Here is a 23404-nt window from a genome sequence, read left to right on the forward strand (position 1 = left end):
TTACCAATGCAGGGATGGCTACCATTGCTGGATCTTGGTGGAGGCGCCTGTTGCAGAATTGGGGTCCCACAGCTCACAGTGTAGCTGTTGTCAGATTCTGCAAAGAAGAAGACTTTAGAGGCATGGAGGTCTGGGGCCAGATACCTCTAAACACTTGTCGCATGGATCTATACTTGCAAGCTCAGTCCAGCCTAGCCCAAACCCCATAAGTTTTGAAATATCATTGCAAGCCTGATCTTGCCCACTGATGATTGTAGCCCAGTTTGACCCAGGATTCATAACTATATTATTTCCATTATTAAACAATACTCCAAAGAGCCTGGTGTCATAAAAATACATAAAAGAAGTATAGCTTGTGTCAGAGTGGGGTTAAAACCTGAACAGGTTCCCAGGGCTTATAGCCTTAGGGTCAGGGGTATTCATGAGTCAGATCACTATGCCTACCAACCAAGAGAAGGATGGATGTGAGCTAAATACACAGAAAGCAGTTTTCATGCTTTTCTGCATAACACTTCACGGAGTTTCAGGGACTGCACTGTCAGTTAATACTTGCAGATTGAAAATAGTGATAGGACATTGAAAATATATTTTTTTTAAAAATTCCATTTATATCCTGCCCTTCTCCGAAGACTCAGGGCGGATTACAATTTAAAGCACAAACCAATGTGCTTAGCAATAGCCTTCATTCTATGTATATGCCTGCTTATTAGAGCTTTTGGGGGGGGGGCAAGCGGCATTATTACAAAGTCAGCTTATTGCCCCCAACAATCTGGGTCCTCATTTTACCTACCTCGGAAGGATGGAAGGCTGAGTCAACCTTGAGCCTGGTGGGATGCGAACCTGCACTAATTACAGGCAACTGGTGTTACTTAAGGAGGCATTAGCCCACTGCTCCACCAAGGCTCTTTTGGGGGGGGGTTTGGGAAACAGACTGATAGGCCTGTATGATCTTCTCTTATCTAGGGCATAGAAAACTGGCAGTCAGCTCATCCTAAGTACCAGGTGAACACTGCATAAGCACAGCACTGCTGCGCATACTGTGGGAATCTGAAAATGGTGGACATCTCCCAGTCTCAGCCATTTTCATTGCCAGTGGTAGCAATGAATTGGATTGCCATTTTATACTCTGTCAACTGCTGAAGGATGACAAATACTGACATTGGCACTACCTATAGATTACATTCAATGCTAACACATGGAATACAAGACCACTACTTGTATCTGCTATAAACCAAATATCAGTTGAAAACCTCAAAAAACTATTGCAAAAACTATTAAGCCCACAAAACTAAGGTATGGGACAGACTGTTTTAACTGCAGTAAAAAATGAAAACAAAGAAGACATGGGCTTATATGCATCAACAATTAATTAAAAAGTGGTACGTGTATGACAAAGGAGTCCTAATTGTGCAAAACGGTGCTCTAAAAACATCTTGCAGCAAAGCTATCACATGACAGTGATTTGTGTGTGGGGTGTGAATCTGAGTACTTACCTGGCAGAAAGCGAGCCTTGGAGGCACAGGTGAGGGAGCAGCTTTCCTTCTTGCCATTCTTGTTGCACGTAAGTATGGCTCGTGGAGATACTGTGCCAGCCAAACAAATCTCCAGCTCTGAAGAACAAGCATCAATTGATAGCACTATGCAGATGAGAGTGCAATTCACAGAGGAGCAGCCAGACTCTGCCACTGGGATGGCTACAGTGCAGAGCCACACCTGAATCTCCAGCAGAAACAAATAAGCATCAGTGCACTATTGCTATCTCCACTTGCCTCTGCCATGGGTTATGGCAACAAGTCCTGTTCATGTTGAGCTCTGGCTCATTCAGCTCATGGCTGATATAGTAACCTCTACAGGAATGCATTGCTGGGCTTGAACCACAAATTGTAGAAACTTTAGAAATTAGAATTTCCCAACACAAAGGTCTTTTTTTTTATCTTTCATTTTTATCTTTCATTTAAGGTTTTGTTGCAATAGGCTTGGAAAAAGAAAAAGACTAAAAAGGTCCAAATAATTAACAAAAGAAATAGGACTTTTGAGCAAACAAAAATCCCTGATGGGTGGTATCTAAATTGGCAATGTTTACAACAATCTTCCTCTTAGGCTAGCTAGGGTAATTTTCACCCCAGTTAAAAACCTATCTTGTTGAAATGCATTTTCCCACTAGAGGGCGGTATGATTTCAAGCCATTTCTATATAGTACTCACCTATGCAATCTTTTTTATTCCAGTGAAGTTTGCAACCGGCAGGGCAAGTACATTCGTAGCTACCTGGGGTATTTACACATCCAAACTTGCAACCTCCTTGATTGACACTACATTCATTAACATCTGTAGGAAGACCAAGAAGTATGATTAGTAAACTATTTGGAATCCATAAAAAAACCTTTCTAACTGGAATAATCATTATGACACCTAGGTCTAATCCAGGAACTACAATTGAGGCTAATAAGTGGAACAAAGAGAATTAATGAGATTGAGAGAACGAAAAATGGGTGAAACAACACCAATTACAATCAAGGATGGATAGAAGACTGAGTCAACCTTGAGCCAGTCAGAATCGAACTGCTGCAGTCAGCAGAATTAGCCTGCAATACTGCTCAGCGGTGTTTGCTGTTGATTTCATTGTAGCAGTTTGAAATAAATAGTGGAAACAATTTACTGGTCTTTTTCTACATTTACATCCGATTATGCTCACTGGATGTCTCATAGTGGTTGTGGCTGGGCTGTCTGAAACTCAGAACCCACTCAAAATAGTCATTGTGGGGTTTGCCATTTTGTCACACTGTTCTTCTCATTTTAAAAGTTGGAAAACATTTAAAGCTCATTAATATCTCACAAATCAAGAACATGCACAAGAGTGTTGCGCTGTGGGAGCGCCAGCCCTATGGAACCAACTCCCCCTTGAGCTTCGGATGGCCCCGGATCTCCGGTCCTTTCACCGCGGCCTCAAAACACTCCTTTTCCATCAGGCTGACCTGGACTGACAGGGATTTTAATTATGTTTTTAATTTTTAACTTAATTTTAATTTATTCTACTGGGGCTATTAATTTAATTTCTTTTTAACTTTTGTATTATTGTATTTTATTGTTGTTAGCCGCCCTGAGTCCTTTGGGAGATAGGGCGGCATATAAGTCCCAATAATAAATAATAAATAAATAAATAACAAATAAATTTGTTTAATTCAAAATTAAGGAACTTAATTTGTTATCAAACATAGTATGTTCTCCTGAAAGTCTGTAAAAGAGCTTTACAAGAAAAGTAATTCATAAAGCTATTGCATTCTTTTAATATTTAATTATAGCAGTTTTTCTCAACCTTGGCAGCTTGAAGATGCGAGCACTTCTGGGAGATGAAGGCGCCAAGGTTGAAAAACTCTGAACAATAGTTTTCAGAGGCTTTGTAGATTGCTTTGGAAAGTTGTAATCAAATGGATATGCATTACCACATCTGGTGGCAATATTCATTTAATTATTCCTTTGATTTAATATTTTTTAGAAATTTACAATTATACAATAAGCTGTGATTAATTCTAGGCTAGGTATATTTTTTTTCTTTAATTTGGCTTGCAGTGGCTAAATGATATGAACTTTATAAAAACAGGACACTGTATAAAAGCAGCAAGCAAAATAAGATCCTATTCCAAGATACCCACAAGATTGATAAGGAATTGAAAACAGGACAGGAAGCTAAGAAGAGAAATGGGGAAAACTACAGCTATAAGTTTTACTACCACAAATTGTTACAAGGAAGTAAGACAATCCTTTGGCTATCTGCCATAGTATGTGGTTTTGATGAGCTTACAGGCATTCTACAGTAATCTATAGTTATAGGGATTTATTATACTGTATGGTTGTTGCATTTAGTACTGATCTGGGAACATTTGGCCCTCTACCAAACATATGAATGTATTGTACAACACTTCCTCTGCCTTCCTATGGGGCTATACATGTATGTATTCTGTGTTTTTTATGCAGCACTTTTCCCCTCTCCATTCTGATGACCTCCAGAATCATGCCCAATACAACTGGAGGACGTTAGGTTAGGGAGGGCTAATGGACAGATTATGTTTAACAATTAAAATATTGCCCATATTTCCATGCTTCTCTTTCATCATCCTTCTCCTCCTCCATGAAACCTGAAAGTGAAAATAGTATATAATATAATATAAAAAACCCTTCTCACTTCTTCTTAGCCTTTAAATGACTAGAGAAACAAATATAGGCTGAAAATCATCCTTCATCTTAATCGCAAAATTACTCTGGAGGCAACAAAATACGGGGAAATGAGAATTGCCTTGAAGCATCTTGAGATCATTTCAAGAACCCATTATAAGACCATCCACAGTAGTCCTTTGGGCAGGTAGCAGGAATCTGTATGTCCCTCTCATCTCCCAGACATATGTTTGGATTAAATGGAATGAAAGTGGTTTCATTGGTCTCATTGCACTAAAGCGTGATTTATGTGTTCACCCTAATATTACCTAATCCTTTCTACTTTTTGCCTTGCAACACAAAACCACAGGATTAATCTGGCAGAGAAACATTTTTAAAGTATGTTTTAATTTGGTAGGCCAAACTAGAGCTTTGTGGAAAACTTTGTTCAGAGGTCTATTGCCTTCCGTTTGTATGGAAATAAATAGAAGAAAGCAGATGAAAGAAAAGGAGATTTTCATCCAGGGTACCTTTCCCAACTGTAAGACCCCCAGAAATACTGGGCAACATATCGTGTCATTAAAATATCAGAATGTAATATTTTCAGAGGTTGTAGAAGTTAATCCAGGGGCTTTAGGAAAATGAGCTCACTGTTGGGTATTTCTACACCTCCTCATGCAATTTTGTCCACATAGAAACATCTGAAGGAACATCTGATGAACTCCTCAACATCTGGCAAGTCTACAATTTATTCCTGTTCCTACTATTCCTATTACCCTTTTAGCCTACAGCAGGCATATTTTCCGTACAATCCTCCCGACTCAAGCAAGCTGTACAACACACTCCCTTTTCTTTACATTTTACATCCCCAATTCTATACCACAACTACTGGTTCAGAAGTCCTATCTTTTTTTAGCAGCTTAGTACCCTAAACCTGAGGAAGAGACAAGCATTTTTTAAAGGCAATTCAGGGTTCCTTTGACATGTTTTTGAGAAGTATCAACTAACTGATAACTGATGACATTTTCCTATTAATCAATGTTGTGGTTAGCATTTTTTTAAAAATGTAGATTTCAGCCTGGGCAAATATATGAACTTCAACCACATGCCGGTTGGGGAACTATGGGAGTTGAATTCCAAACATCTTAAAGTAGTCAAGGTTTAGGAACCATGTTGTAGATAATTACTTTAACCTATGCCATCCCTTGTTTTGCCAAGAAAAAGAATTGGCAAGCAGTGATGAGTTAGCCACTTTAAATGTCACTCCTGACATGAAATGGAATGAAGAAAAATAGAGAAAAATAGAGAATATAGAATGGCATGGGATCTGAAGTTCAAAAAGACAACTGCATTTAGCCAGCCTGCCAATGCTATCCTTTTTTTCAGCATTCCTACTACTTTATGGCACATAATTTCACAACCATGGAAATCAGTGCTAAAGGTCTGACATGGAAAAATACACACCAACACAACGACAGCAGAAGAAAGGGGAGGAAAAAAAGGCATAAAGGACCATTTTGTTCTGAAAGCTTCACATACAAATATTTCAGTTTTCCTTCCAAGCTTTGCCAGAGCATATTCCCACAAAATGTGGCATATTCAGGTCATGGCTTTGCTCCCAGCTCTTTGGAATAGGGTAAGTGCTGACTCATATGTCATTGTCAAGGCATTTTTCAGCTTGGCTCCATTCCATCTTACTGTTTTATGTAACTCACTTCTCTTACTCCAAATGAGTCCTAAATTCAGAATACCATCTTCTCCTTGCTAATTAGTAAAGAGGTTATTTAACATTTCACAAACTTGCTGAAGGTTGTGAAGGTTTAATAGATACTAGCTAGATCCAACCAATATGCTGTAATATTTTGGCTTAATATCTGGCTTAGCAATAGGTATGCAGTATGAATGCAGCCAGTTATGGTTTACACTGTATAAATAAATCATAGCTCCACAAGAGCTATGATTTTCCTGTAGCTTCAGCTATAGGAAAAATAGCCAATAATTCCTAAATGCTTTCTTCTGAATTTAGAATCAGAGAGGAAAGTTTTAACTTGAGTAGTAGATGACAATCTTCCATTAACAGTAGAAAAGGAGAAACATGCTTCTTTAAAAATGCCTCAAAGTAGGCCAAAAAATTATTTAGTTTAGTTAATTGTTATAATCTAGAAAACTCTTGGTAAGCTCTGAAGCAAGACATGCATTTTCTTAACTTTCAGATCTATAGTTACCATATCTTATGCTAATTAATTCATTATAGGTCTTTAAACATACCCATTTAGTTGCTAGAAAGGGGGGCACTGAGTCCGTACTCAGTGATAATAATTTCATCATCTTAGTTTGCCTAATTTATTTAAAATTATTTAAAATAATCTAAGCTGATGATAAAGTCAGTAATGCCTTCTCTTCCAGACTTACCATTACCATTGTCCCTCCCAATTCTGCAAATAACTGATAAAGAATAAACTATACAAAATGAGAATAGGGTTTTACATGTTATTAAGTTATATACTTGAGTTTTGGTGCATACATAACTTTACAAACCTCAAAATACTCAGTTGTGTACAAAGTTTAGGCTTCACGAACACACAATAAGTTTCAATGAAGCTCTAAATGAACGGAAGCCAATGTAAACTGCAACATGCTGCAAAATGAATCATGAGAACTTTCTGCAAATTTGCATGCAAATTTAAGGTGCAGTGATTTATAGATTCAAAATAAAAAAGACAGTTAATTTGGCAGGTACAAACCACGGGCTCCTCCAAACCTATCTCAATATAAAAATGAAAATAATTCTTACAAAGCAATCAAGCAAAACTGTAGAAATTGCTTCTAGCTAGCAATTTCAACTATAAGAAATTTTGTTTTTAAAGTGGAATTAACATGGAACTTTTGAGGTCAAGGCAATATCTGAAAGATCAAGAGAGATTCTGGTTAGAACTCCTTGAAAAGTAATCAGATCTACAAAACAGAGCCCACAGATCAATGCAAATGGTTTGCTAAAACATTTACTTGAGGCTGAAGTAGATTTCTACAGATACACCATACTTCACTCTATGCAACAGTGACTTACATGGAACGAAACTAACAATATGGAGCAGACATCTTTTCTGACCTGAATTTAAATCTGAGCTTGGATGTAAAGAGCATTTTAATCAAGTTCTGACATGATCTGGGCCTTCCTTATCCTTTAAAAGCTAGACAACTTTTGTTTATACTACTTTATGATATAATGAAGTGATTTTTACCACAAATCTATCTCAGGAGAGCGTTGAAGATTTTTTATCACTATAATACTGACTATTATCTTTTTATTAATTATCAGAAGACAAGATGCATTTGCCAAAAGTTCCAAGATGAACAATTAGAACATCTGTACTAAAATCACCAAGCAAGTTAAATTATTTAAATATATGAGGCTAATATTCCATTCCTCAGGCAAGAAGGCCCAAACTGAATATGTGTATTGTAGATAGTGCAAAAAAAAAAGTGGCATATTTTTTAAGGTTCTTCTTACTGAAGGAGGCAGTTTTGTGCTTTGTGCCATCAAATTATTATTATTATTATTATTATTATTATTATTATTATTATTATTATTATTATTATTATTATTGATGATGATGATGGAAGGGACCTTGGAGGTCATCTAGTCCAACCCCCTGCTCAGGCAGGAAACCCTATACCATTTCAGGCAAATGGCTGTCCAGTCTCCTCTTAAAACTTCCAGTGTTGGAGCATTCACCACCTCTGGAGGCAGGTTGTTCCACTGGTTAATTGTTCTAACTGTCAGGAAGTTTCTCCTTAGTTCTAGGTTGCTTCTCTCCTTGACTAGTTTCCATCCGTTGCTTCTTGTCCTGCTTTCAGGTGCTTTGGAGAATAGCTTGACTCCCTCTTCTTTGTGGCAGCCCCTGAGATATTGGAACACTGCTATCATGTCACCCCTCACCCTTCTCTTCGTTAAACTACACATAACCAATTCCAGCAACCGTTCCCTATATGTTTTAGCCTCCAGTCCCCCAATCATCTTTGTTGCTCTTCTCTGTACCCTTTCTAGAGTCTCGACATCATTTTTACATCGTGGTGACCAAAACTGGATGCAGTATTCCAGGTGTGGCCTTACCAAAGCATTGTAAAGTGGTATTAGTACTTCACTTGATCTTGATTCTATCCCTCTGTTAATGCAGCCTAGCACTGTGTTGGCTTTTTTGGCAGCTGCAGCACACTACTGGCTCATATTGAAGTGATTGTCTACTAGGACTCCGAGATCCCTCTCACAGGTGAAGCTCTAATATGGGATTCGATTAGAGCCATATTTCCTTGTAGAAACGATCAAAATCTCAAGAGCAGGAACTTCAGAAACCCAGGTTCATCCCCATGTCTTCATGTGGCAACAAATTGATTTACTTAAAGTGATAAGGTTTGGGTAACTATCTTTATTCTCTGATTGAAGTTTAACTTTTGTCTGACGTGCCTAGCTCTTATAATAATATTTAATAATTTTTGTCTGCTAGAAGAGCACATTCAATAAATTGTCTCTCTCCCTCTTTCCAAAGGTTCTGCTTTCTATGGGTTATGATTAACTTAGCATCCAAATCCTACACAATGAATCACAAAACAAGTTCAAGCTAGTCAGCAGTTACTGTAACCCTCCATTGGAACTGTTTAACCATCATACAATCATCCTACAGCTTTCATTTAACATTCTTCCATGCTGGAAAGTAGCTATACAGTATTAGCTTTCCCTATAAAAGGTGTATCTAACCATGTGCTTCAAGGAGAAGAGGAACAGTTGGCATGTTCTGTGATGCTGTGAATGTTATAGGGATTTATACAGTAGACTCATTATCTATCACCCTTTCAATCTATCACCCTAAGACAAATTTCTTCTCAACCTTTTTTACTCTTTATTTGTAGATTGAAGGCCTACTATGAGTTAAATGTAGAATTTTTTTCCATCAGTACACTGACTGTGGCAAGAGATAACAAGGGGATCCCAACAAAACCGGAATACATTTGTCCTGCTGTCGAACATAATCTCTTACTGACTTTATGTTATTGTTTGTTTTATTATGTATGTATTATTGTCTGAATATTTCAGATCTCGTAGACTATTTTATGATCTTTGGCTGTAGTAAGGAATTCATTCATCATGCTAGTAGACAAATTATTCTGCTAAGCAAATAGCAGGCATTAATCATGGTTTAGTTGTGCTGATTTCTCAGCAGCTTTCAGGCTGTTGATCACAGTATTTTGAGATGTTTAGTCAGTAAGGGACTTGGCTAAATGCTCCCAAAAATGGTGCTAGGGACTGCTGTTTGGTTTCTTGAATGCTGACTTATGCCATACTTTGAGATTCTACTTGCCCTCTATGTTTTCTAACATTTATCTGAAGCTGTTGAGAAAACTCTAGGTCAACAAGAGTTTCTGTGCTCTGTCTCTCTCTTTATCTTATACCAAGAAGACTGTTGGAAGTCCTAGATCATTGAATATAGAATATTATTCCATATGCACAGCAAATGCCTCATTTGAACACGTAGTCTCATCCTAATCTTTTTGTGGTCCTAATACCCTGATCAACCACTGACATCTAACACTATTTGCATAATAATTGCTACTGAATCTGTTATTGAAATGTCATAGTCCATTGATCCAATTTACAATTTTGGCTAAGAGCAAAGTTTTCTGATGATAAACATTATATTTATAAATACTAACTATGCAGCACAAAGGTTTTAATAGATAAATTTGTGAGTAACGTGGTTCTCCAAATATATTGTGTGCAATCATATTCCAGGGCTACCTAAGCCAAACAAACTGAACTAGGTGCTCTGCCTAAAAGAAGAAAGAAGATGTTACTCATTGGGAGAGGCAGCAGGATGAAGATTCAAAAAAGAGGTACCAAAAAAGTGACTGGGGTAATGTTCCATATATCGCCAACTATCACACTGATACCTCCACAGTGGGTGACTCCATACAGCATGTAGCCTTTGTGACACAGGCACTGGAAACTCCCTGGTGTATTTACACAGATGTGGTCACAAGTTCTATCAAAGGAGCATTCATCAATATCTGGAAACAGGAAAAAGAGACATAAGCTACAGTGCAATAAATGAAAGCCAGTTTGGTCTAGTGGTTAAGACACCAGGCTAGAAACAAAGAGATTGTGAATTCTTGGGCACGAAAGCTGGCTGGGTGACTCTGGGCCAGTCCTCTTTCTCAGCCCAACCCAATTCACAGAGTTGTTGTAGAGAAAATAGGGAGAAGGAGTGTTAGGTATAATAATAATAAATAATAAACCTTTATTGTCAAAGTACAACATGTGTACTTTGAGATTAGCTGAGCCTTCCCCCGTGCTCTCTCTCCCCAACACACAGTGACAACAAACCCTCCATCCTACCACACCATGTGAACCAACTACACCACACACCGGCCTCCCAAGTCAATTCTGCATAAGTTCACAGAGATTATATCCCATTTAAAAGCCTAACAGCCCACGGATAAAAGCTATTTTTCAGCCTGTTGGTACGGCTGGCTATACTCCTATATCTCCTACCGGATGGTAGGAGAGTAAAGAGATACCGTCCAGGGTGTGAGTCATCACCACCTTGAATTATATATAAAAATAATAAAGGCAGGATAAAAATGAATGAATAATAAACAAAAATGTAGTTAGAATGCCTGGAGATTGGGATTATTTTGCTTTTTTTTTTACTAACCAGAAAGTGTGAAACTGTACCAAATTGTCCAGGATTAGAAGAACATTAGGAGTAAATGTCATTCTAACAGCAATTAACAAGTTTACTTTGGTAGCATGATTTTTCTTTGACCCCCTCAGCCTAAAAATAAGGTACAAATTAAGTTCCAAAATCATTACTGATCGCCATTTCTGGTTAAAATCTCTATTAGCTGTAGGTTATATTACTGCTCATCTTATCACAGTTCTAAATGTCCTGAGGTGGTGAAAGAAATCATGGATGCATATAATGGAGAAGTTTTAATATTTGAGGATTTCAATCACCCCCATGTAGGTTGGGTACATTTATGCTCAGGCCATAACAAGTAAAGTCAATTTCAAGATGCCCTAAATATATATGCCTTAGAATGGATGCAATCCTAAATTTAATTCTAAGGGGTAGCTGTGATAGACACAAAGTATGTTATAAACCAAATGCATATAATAACCACAATGCTGTTGACCTAGCATATGTACAAATGAGAAACTGCCAAGAGGGTCCAACACAGTCATATTTGACTGAAACTTCTGAACTGGTGAAATAGTTGGTGGAAAAAAAAAGACTGAGGGCAAATTCACACAGCCTACTATCCATATCCAAAGTATATGCCTGCATATCTCATCATCCATCTGCATCTGAGGGAGTCCAAGGTTGACTTTTGGCCATCTGTTCTGGAAACTGTGTTTTCTCTCTTATCCTGCTACTGCATATAGGCAATGCAGGGCCATGTTGATGAGCAATATTGAGAATATAAAGCCTTGAAACTGAATATTTTATTTATTTTATTTATTTTAATTCCATTTATATCCCGCCCTTCTCCGAAGACTCAGGGCGGCTTACAAGCTTAGCAGTAGCTTCTGCCTGGTTTAAGGAACATCACTAGAAGGATCGTTCAAAGGACACATTGCTGTATATCTGGCCAGGAATTCACCTCTCATTGGCTGCTGATCCCCAAAGCCTTGACTCCTCATCTCTCTTCTCATACAATGCCCTTAGGGAATTTACACCTCCCACAATGAGTCCCATAGTTAAACCTCTCTCTGAAAATCTAGCTCTTATCCAGCAGCTGTATAAACCTGGTCAACCACTCTATTGAAGCCAAGAGATTACAAAATGCTCTAACATTTTGACAAAATTTAGAGGTCATAATTTTAAGGTATAAAGAATTTTTTTAAAAAAATATTCAGTCAATCAACAATTGATTAAAAATTGCAGGACAAAGTATTGCATTGTGCCTGGCAAGTATAAGTGTCTTTTCACACGTAGATGACAATGAAAGGGCTGGGATTTCAACTGAGGGAACCATCCTCATGGCCTTTAGAATGTTATATTTGAAAGTTCTGAGGATAGCAGTGAAGCATGGACCTAATCATGATAAAAGTGCATTGTGGAGGCAGCAAAATATTGGGCAGCACCATTTCCTGTTGCCTCTGGGATGGGAGGAGAAAAGAGACCCAAGGCTGTAGTCTGAAAAGAAAAAATAGCAAAGTCAAATCTCCCCTTAATGCCTTAAAGACAAAGGGTGAGGGTGATTGTTACTATTATTATTAAGGGAGAAACATTAAGAAGTTCTTTATATTTTAACCAGAAAAAAAACATTAGACAAAGGAATGAAAATGCTTATATTGGAATAAATGGATAATTTTCTCAATGGAGGGACATGGAAGCCTTGTAAGACTGTACTGGGATCTGCATTTTTTAAATTTATAAATGATCTTGACTTAAGGATATATAATAAACTTCCAAACTTCCAGTATTCAGGATGGTAAAAAAGTGGCTATGAAAGGCTCTCCAGGATACAAATAAATAATCATTCCAGAGTGATGTATGCTGAAGCAAAAAAATCCTAACTTTACACATGCACTGATGAAGTCTGTGCTGTCTGTAACTAACCTGGAAATGTCTTGGGGTTACATGAGTAATGGCGATACTGACTCAGCGTGTGTGTCAACTGTGAAAAAGACAAATTCCATGGGACACTCATTAAGAATGAGAATGAAAATAAAACTGCCAACGTTGTTAACCATTATTCAACCGAAAGGATCAGGAGGGTCAAATATTTTCCTTATGAGAAAAGGCAAAAATATTTAAGATTCTTTAGACTGGAAAAATAATGATTGAAGGAGGACATGATCAAGGTCCATAAAATTATATATGGCATGGAGAAGATGGATAGTATTTTCAAAATACTGGCTTCAGGGGTCACCCAATAAAGCCAATTAGAAGCCAATTTAGAAGAGACCTAAAAGAGCACTTTTTTACACAGAACATAATTTCCCTATGAAATTAGGAGATTCACTATCTTGGATGGCTTTAAAACAAGAATGAATAAATATTTGGACAACAAGAACATTATTATAACAAGTCTACCAAGATTCAATGATACATCCAGGTTGAGAGCCCTCTACCACTAAATAGTAAATTGTAATGGAACAACAGCAAAAATCTTCTGCTTGTGAACACACTAAAGCATGGGTGTCAAACTCAATTGCGTCACGTGATCTATCGTGACGTATTGCAACATTTTTTGCCTTTGCAGAGCTGGGGTGGGCGTGGCCTGTGTGTGATGCATCCAGCCCACAGGCCACCAGTTTGACACCCCTGCTCTAGAGGAATCAGGTTGGCTATTGTAAAAAATAAAATGCTGGACTAAAATAAGGATTAATCTGATCCAGAGTAGGGCCAATCTAACATTCTTATATTCATATTACATAAAATAGCAAATAGCAAACCAAAGCTATGAATCATTGAAATCCAGACCTCATAGATGGTTGTTTCTTATGCTGACTATCAAAAAAGAAATTGAATTACAGTGTTTCATATGTGATTAAGCTCCATACCTAAATATTCATATTTAAATAACTGCTTCATTATTATTTCCAGTAAGATATGAGAAGACTTTACCTTGGCACGTCCTTTCATTGATAAGCAATTTATATCCCTTTTTACAACTGCATTCAAAACTGCCCACTGTGTTCCTGCAGATGTGGTCACAGCCACCATTGTTCAATCTACATTCATCTATATCTGTAATAAAGAGGAAACACAACAAAACATGCTTAGGTACAAAAAAAGGTGACAATTGAATGAATGCCATATAAATGCCATCAAAGGAGGAGTCAACAAAAGAGGAACAGGACAAATGACTTGGATTTCTCTGTTCAGATTCAATTTAGATGCTAATTTTTATGTGTATCCATACAGAAAGTTCTTGGCCTATGGCCATAATTGGTCCAAAATTTCTACTGTTAAATGATGTGGTCATAAAGCACGATGCCATGTGGCTGCATCACTTAGTACCAGCAATCCTAGCATTCCTTGCTGCTGTCATTAACCAAGAATAACAAGTTGTTATACAAGTACTCACCCTGATCCAAGTCATTCCCAGGCTTGGTGCCGCCCAGTCGCAAGCCTTGGAAAGGTAGAGGACTGCCTCCTTTTCACTCACCTAGCTCCCCCCACAACTCTGGCCTTTTGGTAACCCTCTACCTTGCCTTGTGGGGCAGCAAACAATCCCATAAATCCATGGCTCAAGGGCTGACTGACATGTTACCGCTCAAGAGTATCCAGGTGTGCTGTGCTCTGGGCTGCAAGAAGCACCTGAGCCTCTGTGAAGCTCAAAATCGCAGTCCCAATCTGGCCCAGCAGTGCAGCACAAAAGAGTTTCTTGGGGCACAAGGGCTCTGGGGCTGCAAGAAGCCCCTGAACTGCAATGCAGAGCATCACAAAGTGGAGCCCCAGTCTGGCCCAGCAGAGTGGTATAAAGCCGAAGCCACCCCAGCCCAGTTCTATCCAAAGTCACCTTTGCCATTCTGCACTGCATGCCCATGATCCCTGGCAATCTGTGCTCCGAGATCTTTGCTGCCCTGAGCTCCCTGCCCCTGCTTCACCGCCCCAATTGACTTTCACCTTCCTCTTGTTCCCACTGCTGATGAGGCATGAGCCCTTTGCGAGGCATCTGCTGAGCACATGAGCCTATCTTCCCCAGGTCTTATGAGGAAACTGCCATCAATAACCTGGGGGTGTGTGGGGTGGGAATGCCTCATGTGGCCAGCAGCTGCTTTGCAAAGAGCCAAATTGGGCATGCTTGGCCTTGAGCAGGAACAAGGTGGGGGCAAATGTCAGTTAGGGTGGCAGGGACCATGGAATGCAGGGGCCAAAAGAATATAGATGGGGGGAGAGGGAGCAGGTGGGGAAGAGATGAAGCATCCCTGTGGTTGTAAATGAGGATGAGCTGCCAAGTGGCCAATTTTTTTTATTAATACAAGTTTTATTAATTTTTTAATTTTACATCCAGATCTTTATGAAGCAATGATCTTTGTAAATAGCTCAAATTACATCAACAAAAATTCCCTCTCCAATTCTCTTAGTGATAATAACATAGACAAATTAAATTAATACATTTCTAGTTGTAATACAATCAATTAAAACAATTTTCAAAGTATTTTCACTTATACATATCCATGTCCTGTTTTTGAGTTTTACCTAACTGTAATAAGATGTTCTAAAATAGCCTATAATATATAAATGAAAACTTAGTTTTCGGGTAGCCCACATTTCCCCATTTCAATATATAGTAACTGTCCTGTCCAAAATAGATGCATTGTTCATTTCAATACATTCTTATTTTATACCAGTTTGTTCTGTTTAACATCTTAATAATATAAATCAGTTCTAATAAGTAGCTTTCTTTTCCCTTAGAAGTCTAAAAATTACGGTAAGTATAAATCAGTGTATATCTTTTAAAAATTCCCCTTAAGCCATAAAAAAGAGGGAAAAAAGTTAAGCTCTATCATTGCAACAAGTATATTCCATTTATCCTCTTAATATTTCATCATTGTTAAAATAATATCTTTTATTATGTCATTGCAAAATCTATAATATAATTCAAAGTTATATTCTAATAACTAATCTATTTCATTATATAATAGTTTCCCTATCTAAAATACATACATATTATATTTATCATCCTTACAGTTGATCTATAATTGACAAAGTATGTTTTATTGTTTGTGGCTAATTTTCATTCCCTTAAAAATCTAAATCCTAAATATAAAATTAGTTTACTTCTTGTAACAGTTCCCCTTGGCCCATTAAAAGAGAAATTAAGCTTTATTATTGCCAATCCCCACATTTACAACAACAACAACAACAACAACAACAACAACAACAACAAAGCAATAAATCATTTTTTAAATCTAACTCTCGCTTTCTTCTTGTGCCAGGCAGGCTTCCATATCATTGCCTTTAATTTCTTAAATGTGTCTCCCTTTCTTCCTACACACATTATTTGAATCCAGGGAGACCATCCAATTATCAATTTTTGAAAGAAAATGACCCCTTTATAGTCATTAAATTTTTGTTCTAATAAATCCAATCTCCTTGTTTGGCATAGTACAGTTGTCATTAATTCAATCTGATCTTCTCCTTTCAAATCCATCTGGCTTAGATAAGAAGTCATGTCTAATGTTGTAATTATTGTTTGGTTGGTTAGAGTCTTAATGTACTGTATTTGAGGGTCTTTGGCATCCTCCATTTTAATATTGCTTTCTTCAGCTTCTGTTATTTGTTGGATTGTAGGTTTTATAGTTGAGATCAAAGTTTGGGCATCAAGGCTCTCAGTAGATTGTAGCTGCTGTGTTTTAAAGCCCCCTATTTTGTTGTTGATTTCCTCATCCTCTGTTAGATTTTGAGTTGTCAGTTCATCAGTTGAAGTCAGAGTCTCATTAGGTGAGTTTTTGCTGTCAGATTTGTCTTTAAGTTCAGCTTTTATTTCTGCAGTCATTGCCAAAATTGTATCAAGAATGAGTTTATAGTCAAGTGGTGGGATGTATTCTTCCATTTCTTTAGTATTTTGCAGATAGGCATTTCGTGGAGGCTAATTTAAGAAAAGCCAGTAAATGTCCACCTCCACTATTCCTAAAAGTTGTTTTCAATGTCAGGTGTTCCCAATTTTTATCTTTAAAGTTAGTGTCAAGGGCAACTCTATTACAGCCAGATCTCAGAGTAAAAAAAAAAAGGTTTACTTGCTATACCAGGTTTTGCCACAAGATAAGATTTTGCATATAGAATCCTTTTTTAGTTACCCAAAAATGTCAAAAATCCAAAATAAAATAGCTTAATTAAGTCTTTTGAGGCTTTAAAGTTATAAATCCCCAGGTAGGCAGCCGCCAATTTTTCGAAAAGGGGGGAGAATTTTCCAAGAAAGACCCACAGGAAAGAGATTAGGGAAGTAAGAAGGGTAAGTTCTCACCCAAATCCTCCAGATTGCTTCGTTGTGCTTAGATGGTGCTGTGGCTTTCAGCAGGGAAATGCTTAGTGATCGGCCATGTTAATGGCCAATCTCTTCTTCTTCGGGCCAGAGGAGTACTCTGGATCAAATGGAGGGCTGCCACCCTTCCGTGATCTCAGGGAGCTAGCCTCCTTTGCAGGGTCCTCCGAAGGAGTAAGACCGGACGGCAGTGGGAGAGATTCTTCCAGCACATCCGCCAGCGTCGCGCGCGCAAACTGGAAGCCCCAAGTGGCCAAATTTTGATTACATGACTGCAGGGGTGCACCAACAGCTGTAACTTTGGGGACCAATGATAAATCCCTTCTTTTAGCATCGCCATAATTTTGAACACCTGCTGACTGAATGGTTGTAAATTGAGGTATATCTATAATTCCTTGTGCTGTAGGGTATTTACAGATTAAGTGCTTGTTACCCAATTATCCAGTACTGCTTGAAAATTTTATGATAGTTCAGATAAAGATAAGCACTGGATTTGATTAACTTCCAAACCAAGTTAAATTGGCTTGGACAGATTCTTTTAATATAGATTAAATCCAAAATGCAGCTTTTCTGAAACTTCATTAGTATTTGGGGGATTTCTAAGAATACTGACCAGCTGCGTTTAAGAAGAATTCATAATTTTGTTCTAAGATCCCCACATAAGGAAATGCAGAGGAGAGAGAGAAAAAGAGGAGACTGTAGTATAGGAGTATGGTGGTCCTAGAATTGGGAGGACCCAGGTTCAAATCTCTATGAACTCTTGAAACTCCCTGAGTGACTCTCATTCTCTCTCAACCCAACATATTTCACAGAGTTAATGTTGGGAAAAAAGCTTTGATCATAATAAAATGTAAATATATAGTTTTGTAGACTATACAAATGTGACTACACAAAATTATTTATTGCAATTTTTCTGAGACAAAGCTCATTTATAACAGTTAAGTGAACAAAAGATCACAAAAGATTAATGAAACAATATATCTTCTAAAAATTAAAATAATTTAAAGCAGCAGCAACATAAGGAATCACCACTTTTAAAAGCCAGAAAAACCTTGATTTCAAAGATAGTTTTCATAGGCAATTGAAAGGGCCTGCTGAATAGGCTGTAATAATTTACAAAGGAAGAATTTACAGACAGTGTCATCTATATCCTTTTCAAATGGATAGCACAAGATAGCACCGAAGACAACAAAGAATCAATGCATTCTCTCTCCAACAATTAATTTCAAATAAGAGCCAAATGATTATATTCTAAATTTAGCTATATTTTTAGAATTCTTTTGCCAAAAAAGGTAGAAAGAACATATTCTCTGCCTCGCTTAATTCCCTAAACTCTTATAAAGTTCCTACTATCTATAAAGAAATATTTATACTTCTAGCACATGCCAGAAAATTTACTGCTAGGAAATGGTCTGTTAAAACTGATGAATCCCAGAAAACAAGCTCAAACAGACGTCATCTAAAATTGCTCCCTTGTCTTGCCCCAATCCAACCAACTTCAGCAAGCACAATGAATTTGTCACAGTTATTGTTATTGTCATTGAAATGTATTAGAAATAAAATAGCTCTGAACAGTAATAAAGTCCCAGACACAGAGAATATAGTTCTGGGGTATTATTGTGTTTTCCTGCAACTCCAGCATCTTAGAGTTAATGAGCTCTGAAAAATAATAATGAAACAAATGGGGTCTGGAATCAGTAAGCTGGTTAGACAGCTTTCAGCAGAGGAACTGGGTGTGTTTTTTTTGTTTTTTTGTTTTACTTTTAACTAAGGTCACATTCCCTGGAGCTGCCAGAGACAGAATGCAGACTCCATCCATCCAATGAACTCTCATTTATTTCTCAGCAATTTTTTTTTCAAATTGTTCTTTAAAAAAAATTGCAATTGCACTCAGACTTATACCACTCTACAGCGTTTTACAGCTCTCTGAGTGGCTTATAATGTCAACATATTGCCCCCAACAATCTGGGTCCTCATTTTACCAGCCTCGGAAGGATAAAAAGCTGAGTCAACCTTAAGCCGGTCAGGATTGAACTCTTGACTGTGGGCAGAGTTGGCCTGCAATACGGCATTCTAACCACTGCACCACCATGGCTCTTACAAACCTCAGTTTCTTTTTAATGCAAAATTAATACCAGTTGAGGGACATACGTGTATCCTTTTCTCTGCACCAGAGAACCATTTCCATTTACTAGATAAAGACTTTGGTTGCATTTTACCTTTGCAAGTTTTTCTGTCCGGCTGAAGCATGAATCCCATGGGGCAGCTGCAGTGAACTCCTAGGGCTGCATCATGGCATTTGCTATCACAGCCTCCATTGTTAACAGCACAGGTCTCTGAAAGAAGATCAAAATCCAATTAAAATTATTTTAAAGCGTACATACATTTAAGATTTTTCCAGTATCTTTTAAACACGGATATATGCAGTTCTACAACAATTCTAATGTAGGAATGACATGTCTTAAGAGCTGGGTTTATGGAATGATGGCACTGTTTCTAGAAGCAAAAAAAACTCCTTGGCTTAAATAAAAAAAAATCTGAATACATCACTTAGACTCAAATCCAAACACCTGAAAAGTGAAAGCTTGATTTTCTTTAGGAAGTATTTTTTCTCCTCTAGATTACAATATTAGAAGTGAGTCTACTTGAAAAAAAGAGTGGGGCAGAAGAGTGAGCAGGAAAGTGGAGGATGCAGGAGCAAATCAGAAGCAAATCAGACATCCTTTCTACCTTTAAACCTGCTTCTCCATCACCATCTTCCCAGCAAATATGGAGACAATGTTTGCAGGGGGAAAGAACAACTGTAAGGTTTCTTCCTTTAGCCATCCACATATACATATACCTTCTGTGAGGTTTAAAAATTACGGATCCCATTTTTTTAAGCCTGCCCCAATTATTTACAAAGGCAAAAATCCATGTCAAGATAGCAAGAATTTATGAACTGGGTATCAATGGTTTACGCAAATTTTTATTAAATATGTAATCTCTTAATCCAGAACGCAATAATGGGACAGAACGTTGCAACTGGTCCCCATTAAATAATAGTTTCACAAACGTCAGCTTGAGTATCCTTGGTTATGAGAACAGAAAGAAAGGGTGTATTATGTTTTTTAAAGAGCCTTATCCCTAAAACAGAGCATCTACATTTCCATTTGCATGTTTGTTCATGCTTCTAGAACCTTAAAATAGTCTTGAAAATTGAATTATATCGGGAAAACAAGAGTTTCCAAGCCGCTAAGGAAAAGCCGGCCCGGCCGACATTTGACAGTTGACAGCTGTCAAATGGCCGCCCGAAGCAACGGCGCACGCGCACAAACCAGCCGGCCGCCATTCCCGTTGACAGCTGTCAAAAGGGCTGCCGGAGGCCAACGCGCACGCGCCGGATTTGACAGTTCCCGGAACTGTCAAATCCACAGTCTTCAACCTAGTCCTCCAAGTGAGCCAAACGCTCAGCTGGAAGGAATTCCCTGACAGCCGCCGAGCTGTCAAAAATACCGTTCATCGATTGGCCGCCCCCAGAACGGCGGGAAAAACACTGTTACCTGATTGGGTGTTTGTTTTGACAGTTCCCTATAAAAGCCCGGATTGTTTTGACAGTCAGCTGCCGGGAGCTGAACCGAATAAACCTTTCAAACCTTGCCTACGGTCTCGCGTCTGTCTTTCTAAAGACAATTCACCTGGCGACGAGGATGGGATCCCGGTACTATAGAGCTGCATATTGAGCCAAGTCACCCCGCAAGGGAGTTCCGATCCCTCCCGCTGACAAGTCACTGCTGAAGCCACTTGGAGGGCAAAGGAACCCCTTGCAGCAGCTTGAACAGTACTGTGGACCCAGGCCATGGCAAATTTAGGTCACGTCAGAGAATTCGACGTCCGCCATCCTGAAGGATGGGAGTCGCACTGGGGACAAATTGAAGGCTACCTCGTTGTCAATAAGATAACAGAGGACCGCCACAAAGCTGCCGCCCTCCTTTGTCTAAGCGGGCCTGCCGTCTATGACATCGCCGTAGGGCTTTGCAGCCCTGACCCCATCGCGACCATCCCGTACGCCGTGCTGACCGACCGCCTCAGCAAGCACTTCATGCCCCGTCGGTCCGAGCTATTCTGGCGCCTCCATTTCGCCCGCCGCCACCAGCAACCGGGCGAAACCACCACAGCCTTCATCGCGGCGGTACGTCACGCCGCCCGCCGGTGCCAATTTCCCGACCTGGAAGACCGCATCAGAGACCAGGTTATCGCCGGCCTCTCTAACGAGCGGCTCCAGCGGAAGCTGGTAGCCAGGCCCACGATGGACCTCGCTCAACTCACGTTAGAGATCATGGCCTACGAAGATAGCCACCGTGAGGTCTCTCCGGTGCACAGAGGCAGCCCAGCCGGTTCAGTCCACCACGCCAGGGAGCCGGACGACGAGCAACCAGAGACCTACACCGGCGTCGACGACATCATGTCTCGTTTCAGCAAGATGAGCGCCGACCACGGAAAGAACCGCAGGCCATTCAGACCAGCTGGTCCGGGCTCAAGGCCCACCGCCACAGGGCTGAAACCTAAATGTGCCAGCTGCGGCGGGGCTCACGCCAGAGCCACCTGCCGTTTCAGAAACGCCAAATGCCACGGATGCGGGAAGACCGGGCACATTCGCTCAGCATGCCGCAGTTCGAACCGGGAAACCCTCCACGAGCTTGAGGAAATTCCGGCAGGTAGGACCCAGGTCCCTCCCCCAGCCAAGGGAATTCCCCGGCCCTCAGTCTTGTCTATACAAGCCGAAACAAAGAGGTCGCCCATCCATCAGTTACAACCCAAAATTAAAGTTTGGGTTAAAATCCAAGGGGTGCCCTGCGAGATGGAGGTCGACTCCGGCTCCTCAGTTTCAATAATGTCTTGGGACACCCTCAGGAAAATTGGGTTAAAAAATAGACGCCGTATTCCCCTGCAGCCCTCCAAAATACTCCTCGCAGATTTTCAGGGAGCTGCCATTCAATTAAAGGGACAGGCACAAATAAAAGTAGAATATAAGAAGTTCCTGGGGCAATTAACGATCCAGATCACTGAGGCACCCAGGTCCACCCTCCTGGGGTTAGACTGGTTTGAAGCCCTGGGCATCCACCTAGAAGGCACCAACCGTATACAATCCCAAACATTAGAACAAGTTTGCCAAGCGTTCGCAGACGTTTTCGACGGAACGCTTGGCAAATACACAGGCACCCCCATAGACCTCAAATTAAAACCTGAGGTGGCTCCCATCCGCATCAAAGCAAGAAGGGTCCCCTTTGCGTTGAAACAAAAAATCGAGGCAGAATTAGACCGTTTAATCAGCCTTGGGGTCCTTGAACCAACAGACGGGGGAACCTGGGAAACTCCCATAGTCACACCAGTCAAACCCAATGGTGACGTGAGACTATGCGCGGACTATAAAGCGACGCTAAACCGCGCTTTAAATCCCCATGCATACCCAGTGCCAGCTGTCAGGGACGTGCTGTCAGAAATTGGGTCCGGTTCAATATTTGCTAAACTCGACCTAGCGCATGCCTTCCTGCAACTACCTGTCACCCGAGAAACAGCAGAAGCTCAAACCATTGTCACACACCGAGGCGCTTTCAGGGTAAACCGCCTCCAATTCGGCATCTCAGTGGCTCCTGGCATCTTCCAGGAGGTCATGGAGAAAACATTAAAAGGAATCCCAGGTGTATGCCCCTATTTCGATGACATACTCATCGCAGGGGAATCAGAAAACAATTTAGCAGACAGATTACAAGAAGTATTATTAAGATTTAGAAAAGCGGGGCTGAAACTTAAACGGGAAAAATGTTCTATAGGCGTCCCATCTGCAGATTTCTTAGGCTACAGAATTGACTCACAGGGAATTCACCCCACGAACTCAAAAGTCCTTGCTATCAAAGGTGCCCCTACCCCAAGGAATAAAACCGAGCTCCAAGCTTTCCTTGGACTTTTAAACTTTTACCATGCTTTCCTACCAGGGAAAGCAACAATCGCAGAACCCCTACACAGGCTGCTTGACAAAGGGGCAGCCTGGCAGTGGACAACAGCCCATGAAAACAGTTTTAGAACACTCAAACAAATGCTTTCCAGCAACGCCACCATCTCCCACTACAAAGAAGACAAACCCCTCTGTCTAGCCTGCGACGCATCCCCATACGGGATTGGAGCAGTTTTGAGTCATTTAGACAGCAACGGCACCCAGGCCCCGGTGGCATATTATTCAAGAACACTTTCAAGAACCGAAAGAAATTATGCCC

At 39.7% G+C, this 23404-nt stretch overlaps 1 protein-coding gene across 1 annotated transcript in view; it reads right to left on the reverse strand.

Annotated features, from left to right (window-relative positions):
- Positions 1-23404, reverse strand: part of SCUBE3 (signal peptide, CUB domain and EGF like domain containing 3) — a gene marked incomplete at its 5' end in the record, with an annotated part of 126295 nt that overhangs the window by 13311 nt on the left and 89580 nt on the right. The window contains 6 exons of the mRNA XM_083358292.1: positions 5-97; positions 1494-1610; positions 2205-2327; positions 10098-10214; positions 13784-13906; positions 19370-19486. Of these exons, the coding sequence (XP_083214418.1) occupies positions 5-97; positions 1494-1610; positions 2205-2327; positions 10098-10214; positions 13784-13906; positions 19370-19486 (690 nt within the window). The remainder of the gene's footprint in view (positions 1-4; positions 98-1493; positions 1611-2204; positions 2328-10097; positions 10215-13783; positions 13907-19369; positions 19487-23404) is intronic.

The sequence above is a fragment of the Vipera ursinii genome (genome assembly GCF_947247035.1).
Source record: "Vipera ursinii genome assembly, chromosome: 3".
In the NCBI taxonomy this organism is placed as follows: Eukaryota; Metazoa; Chordata; class Lepidosauria; order Squamata; family Viperidae; genus Vipera; species Vipera ursinii.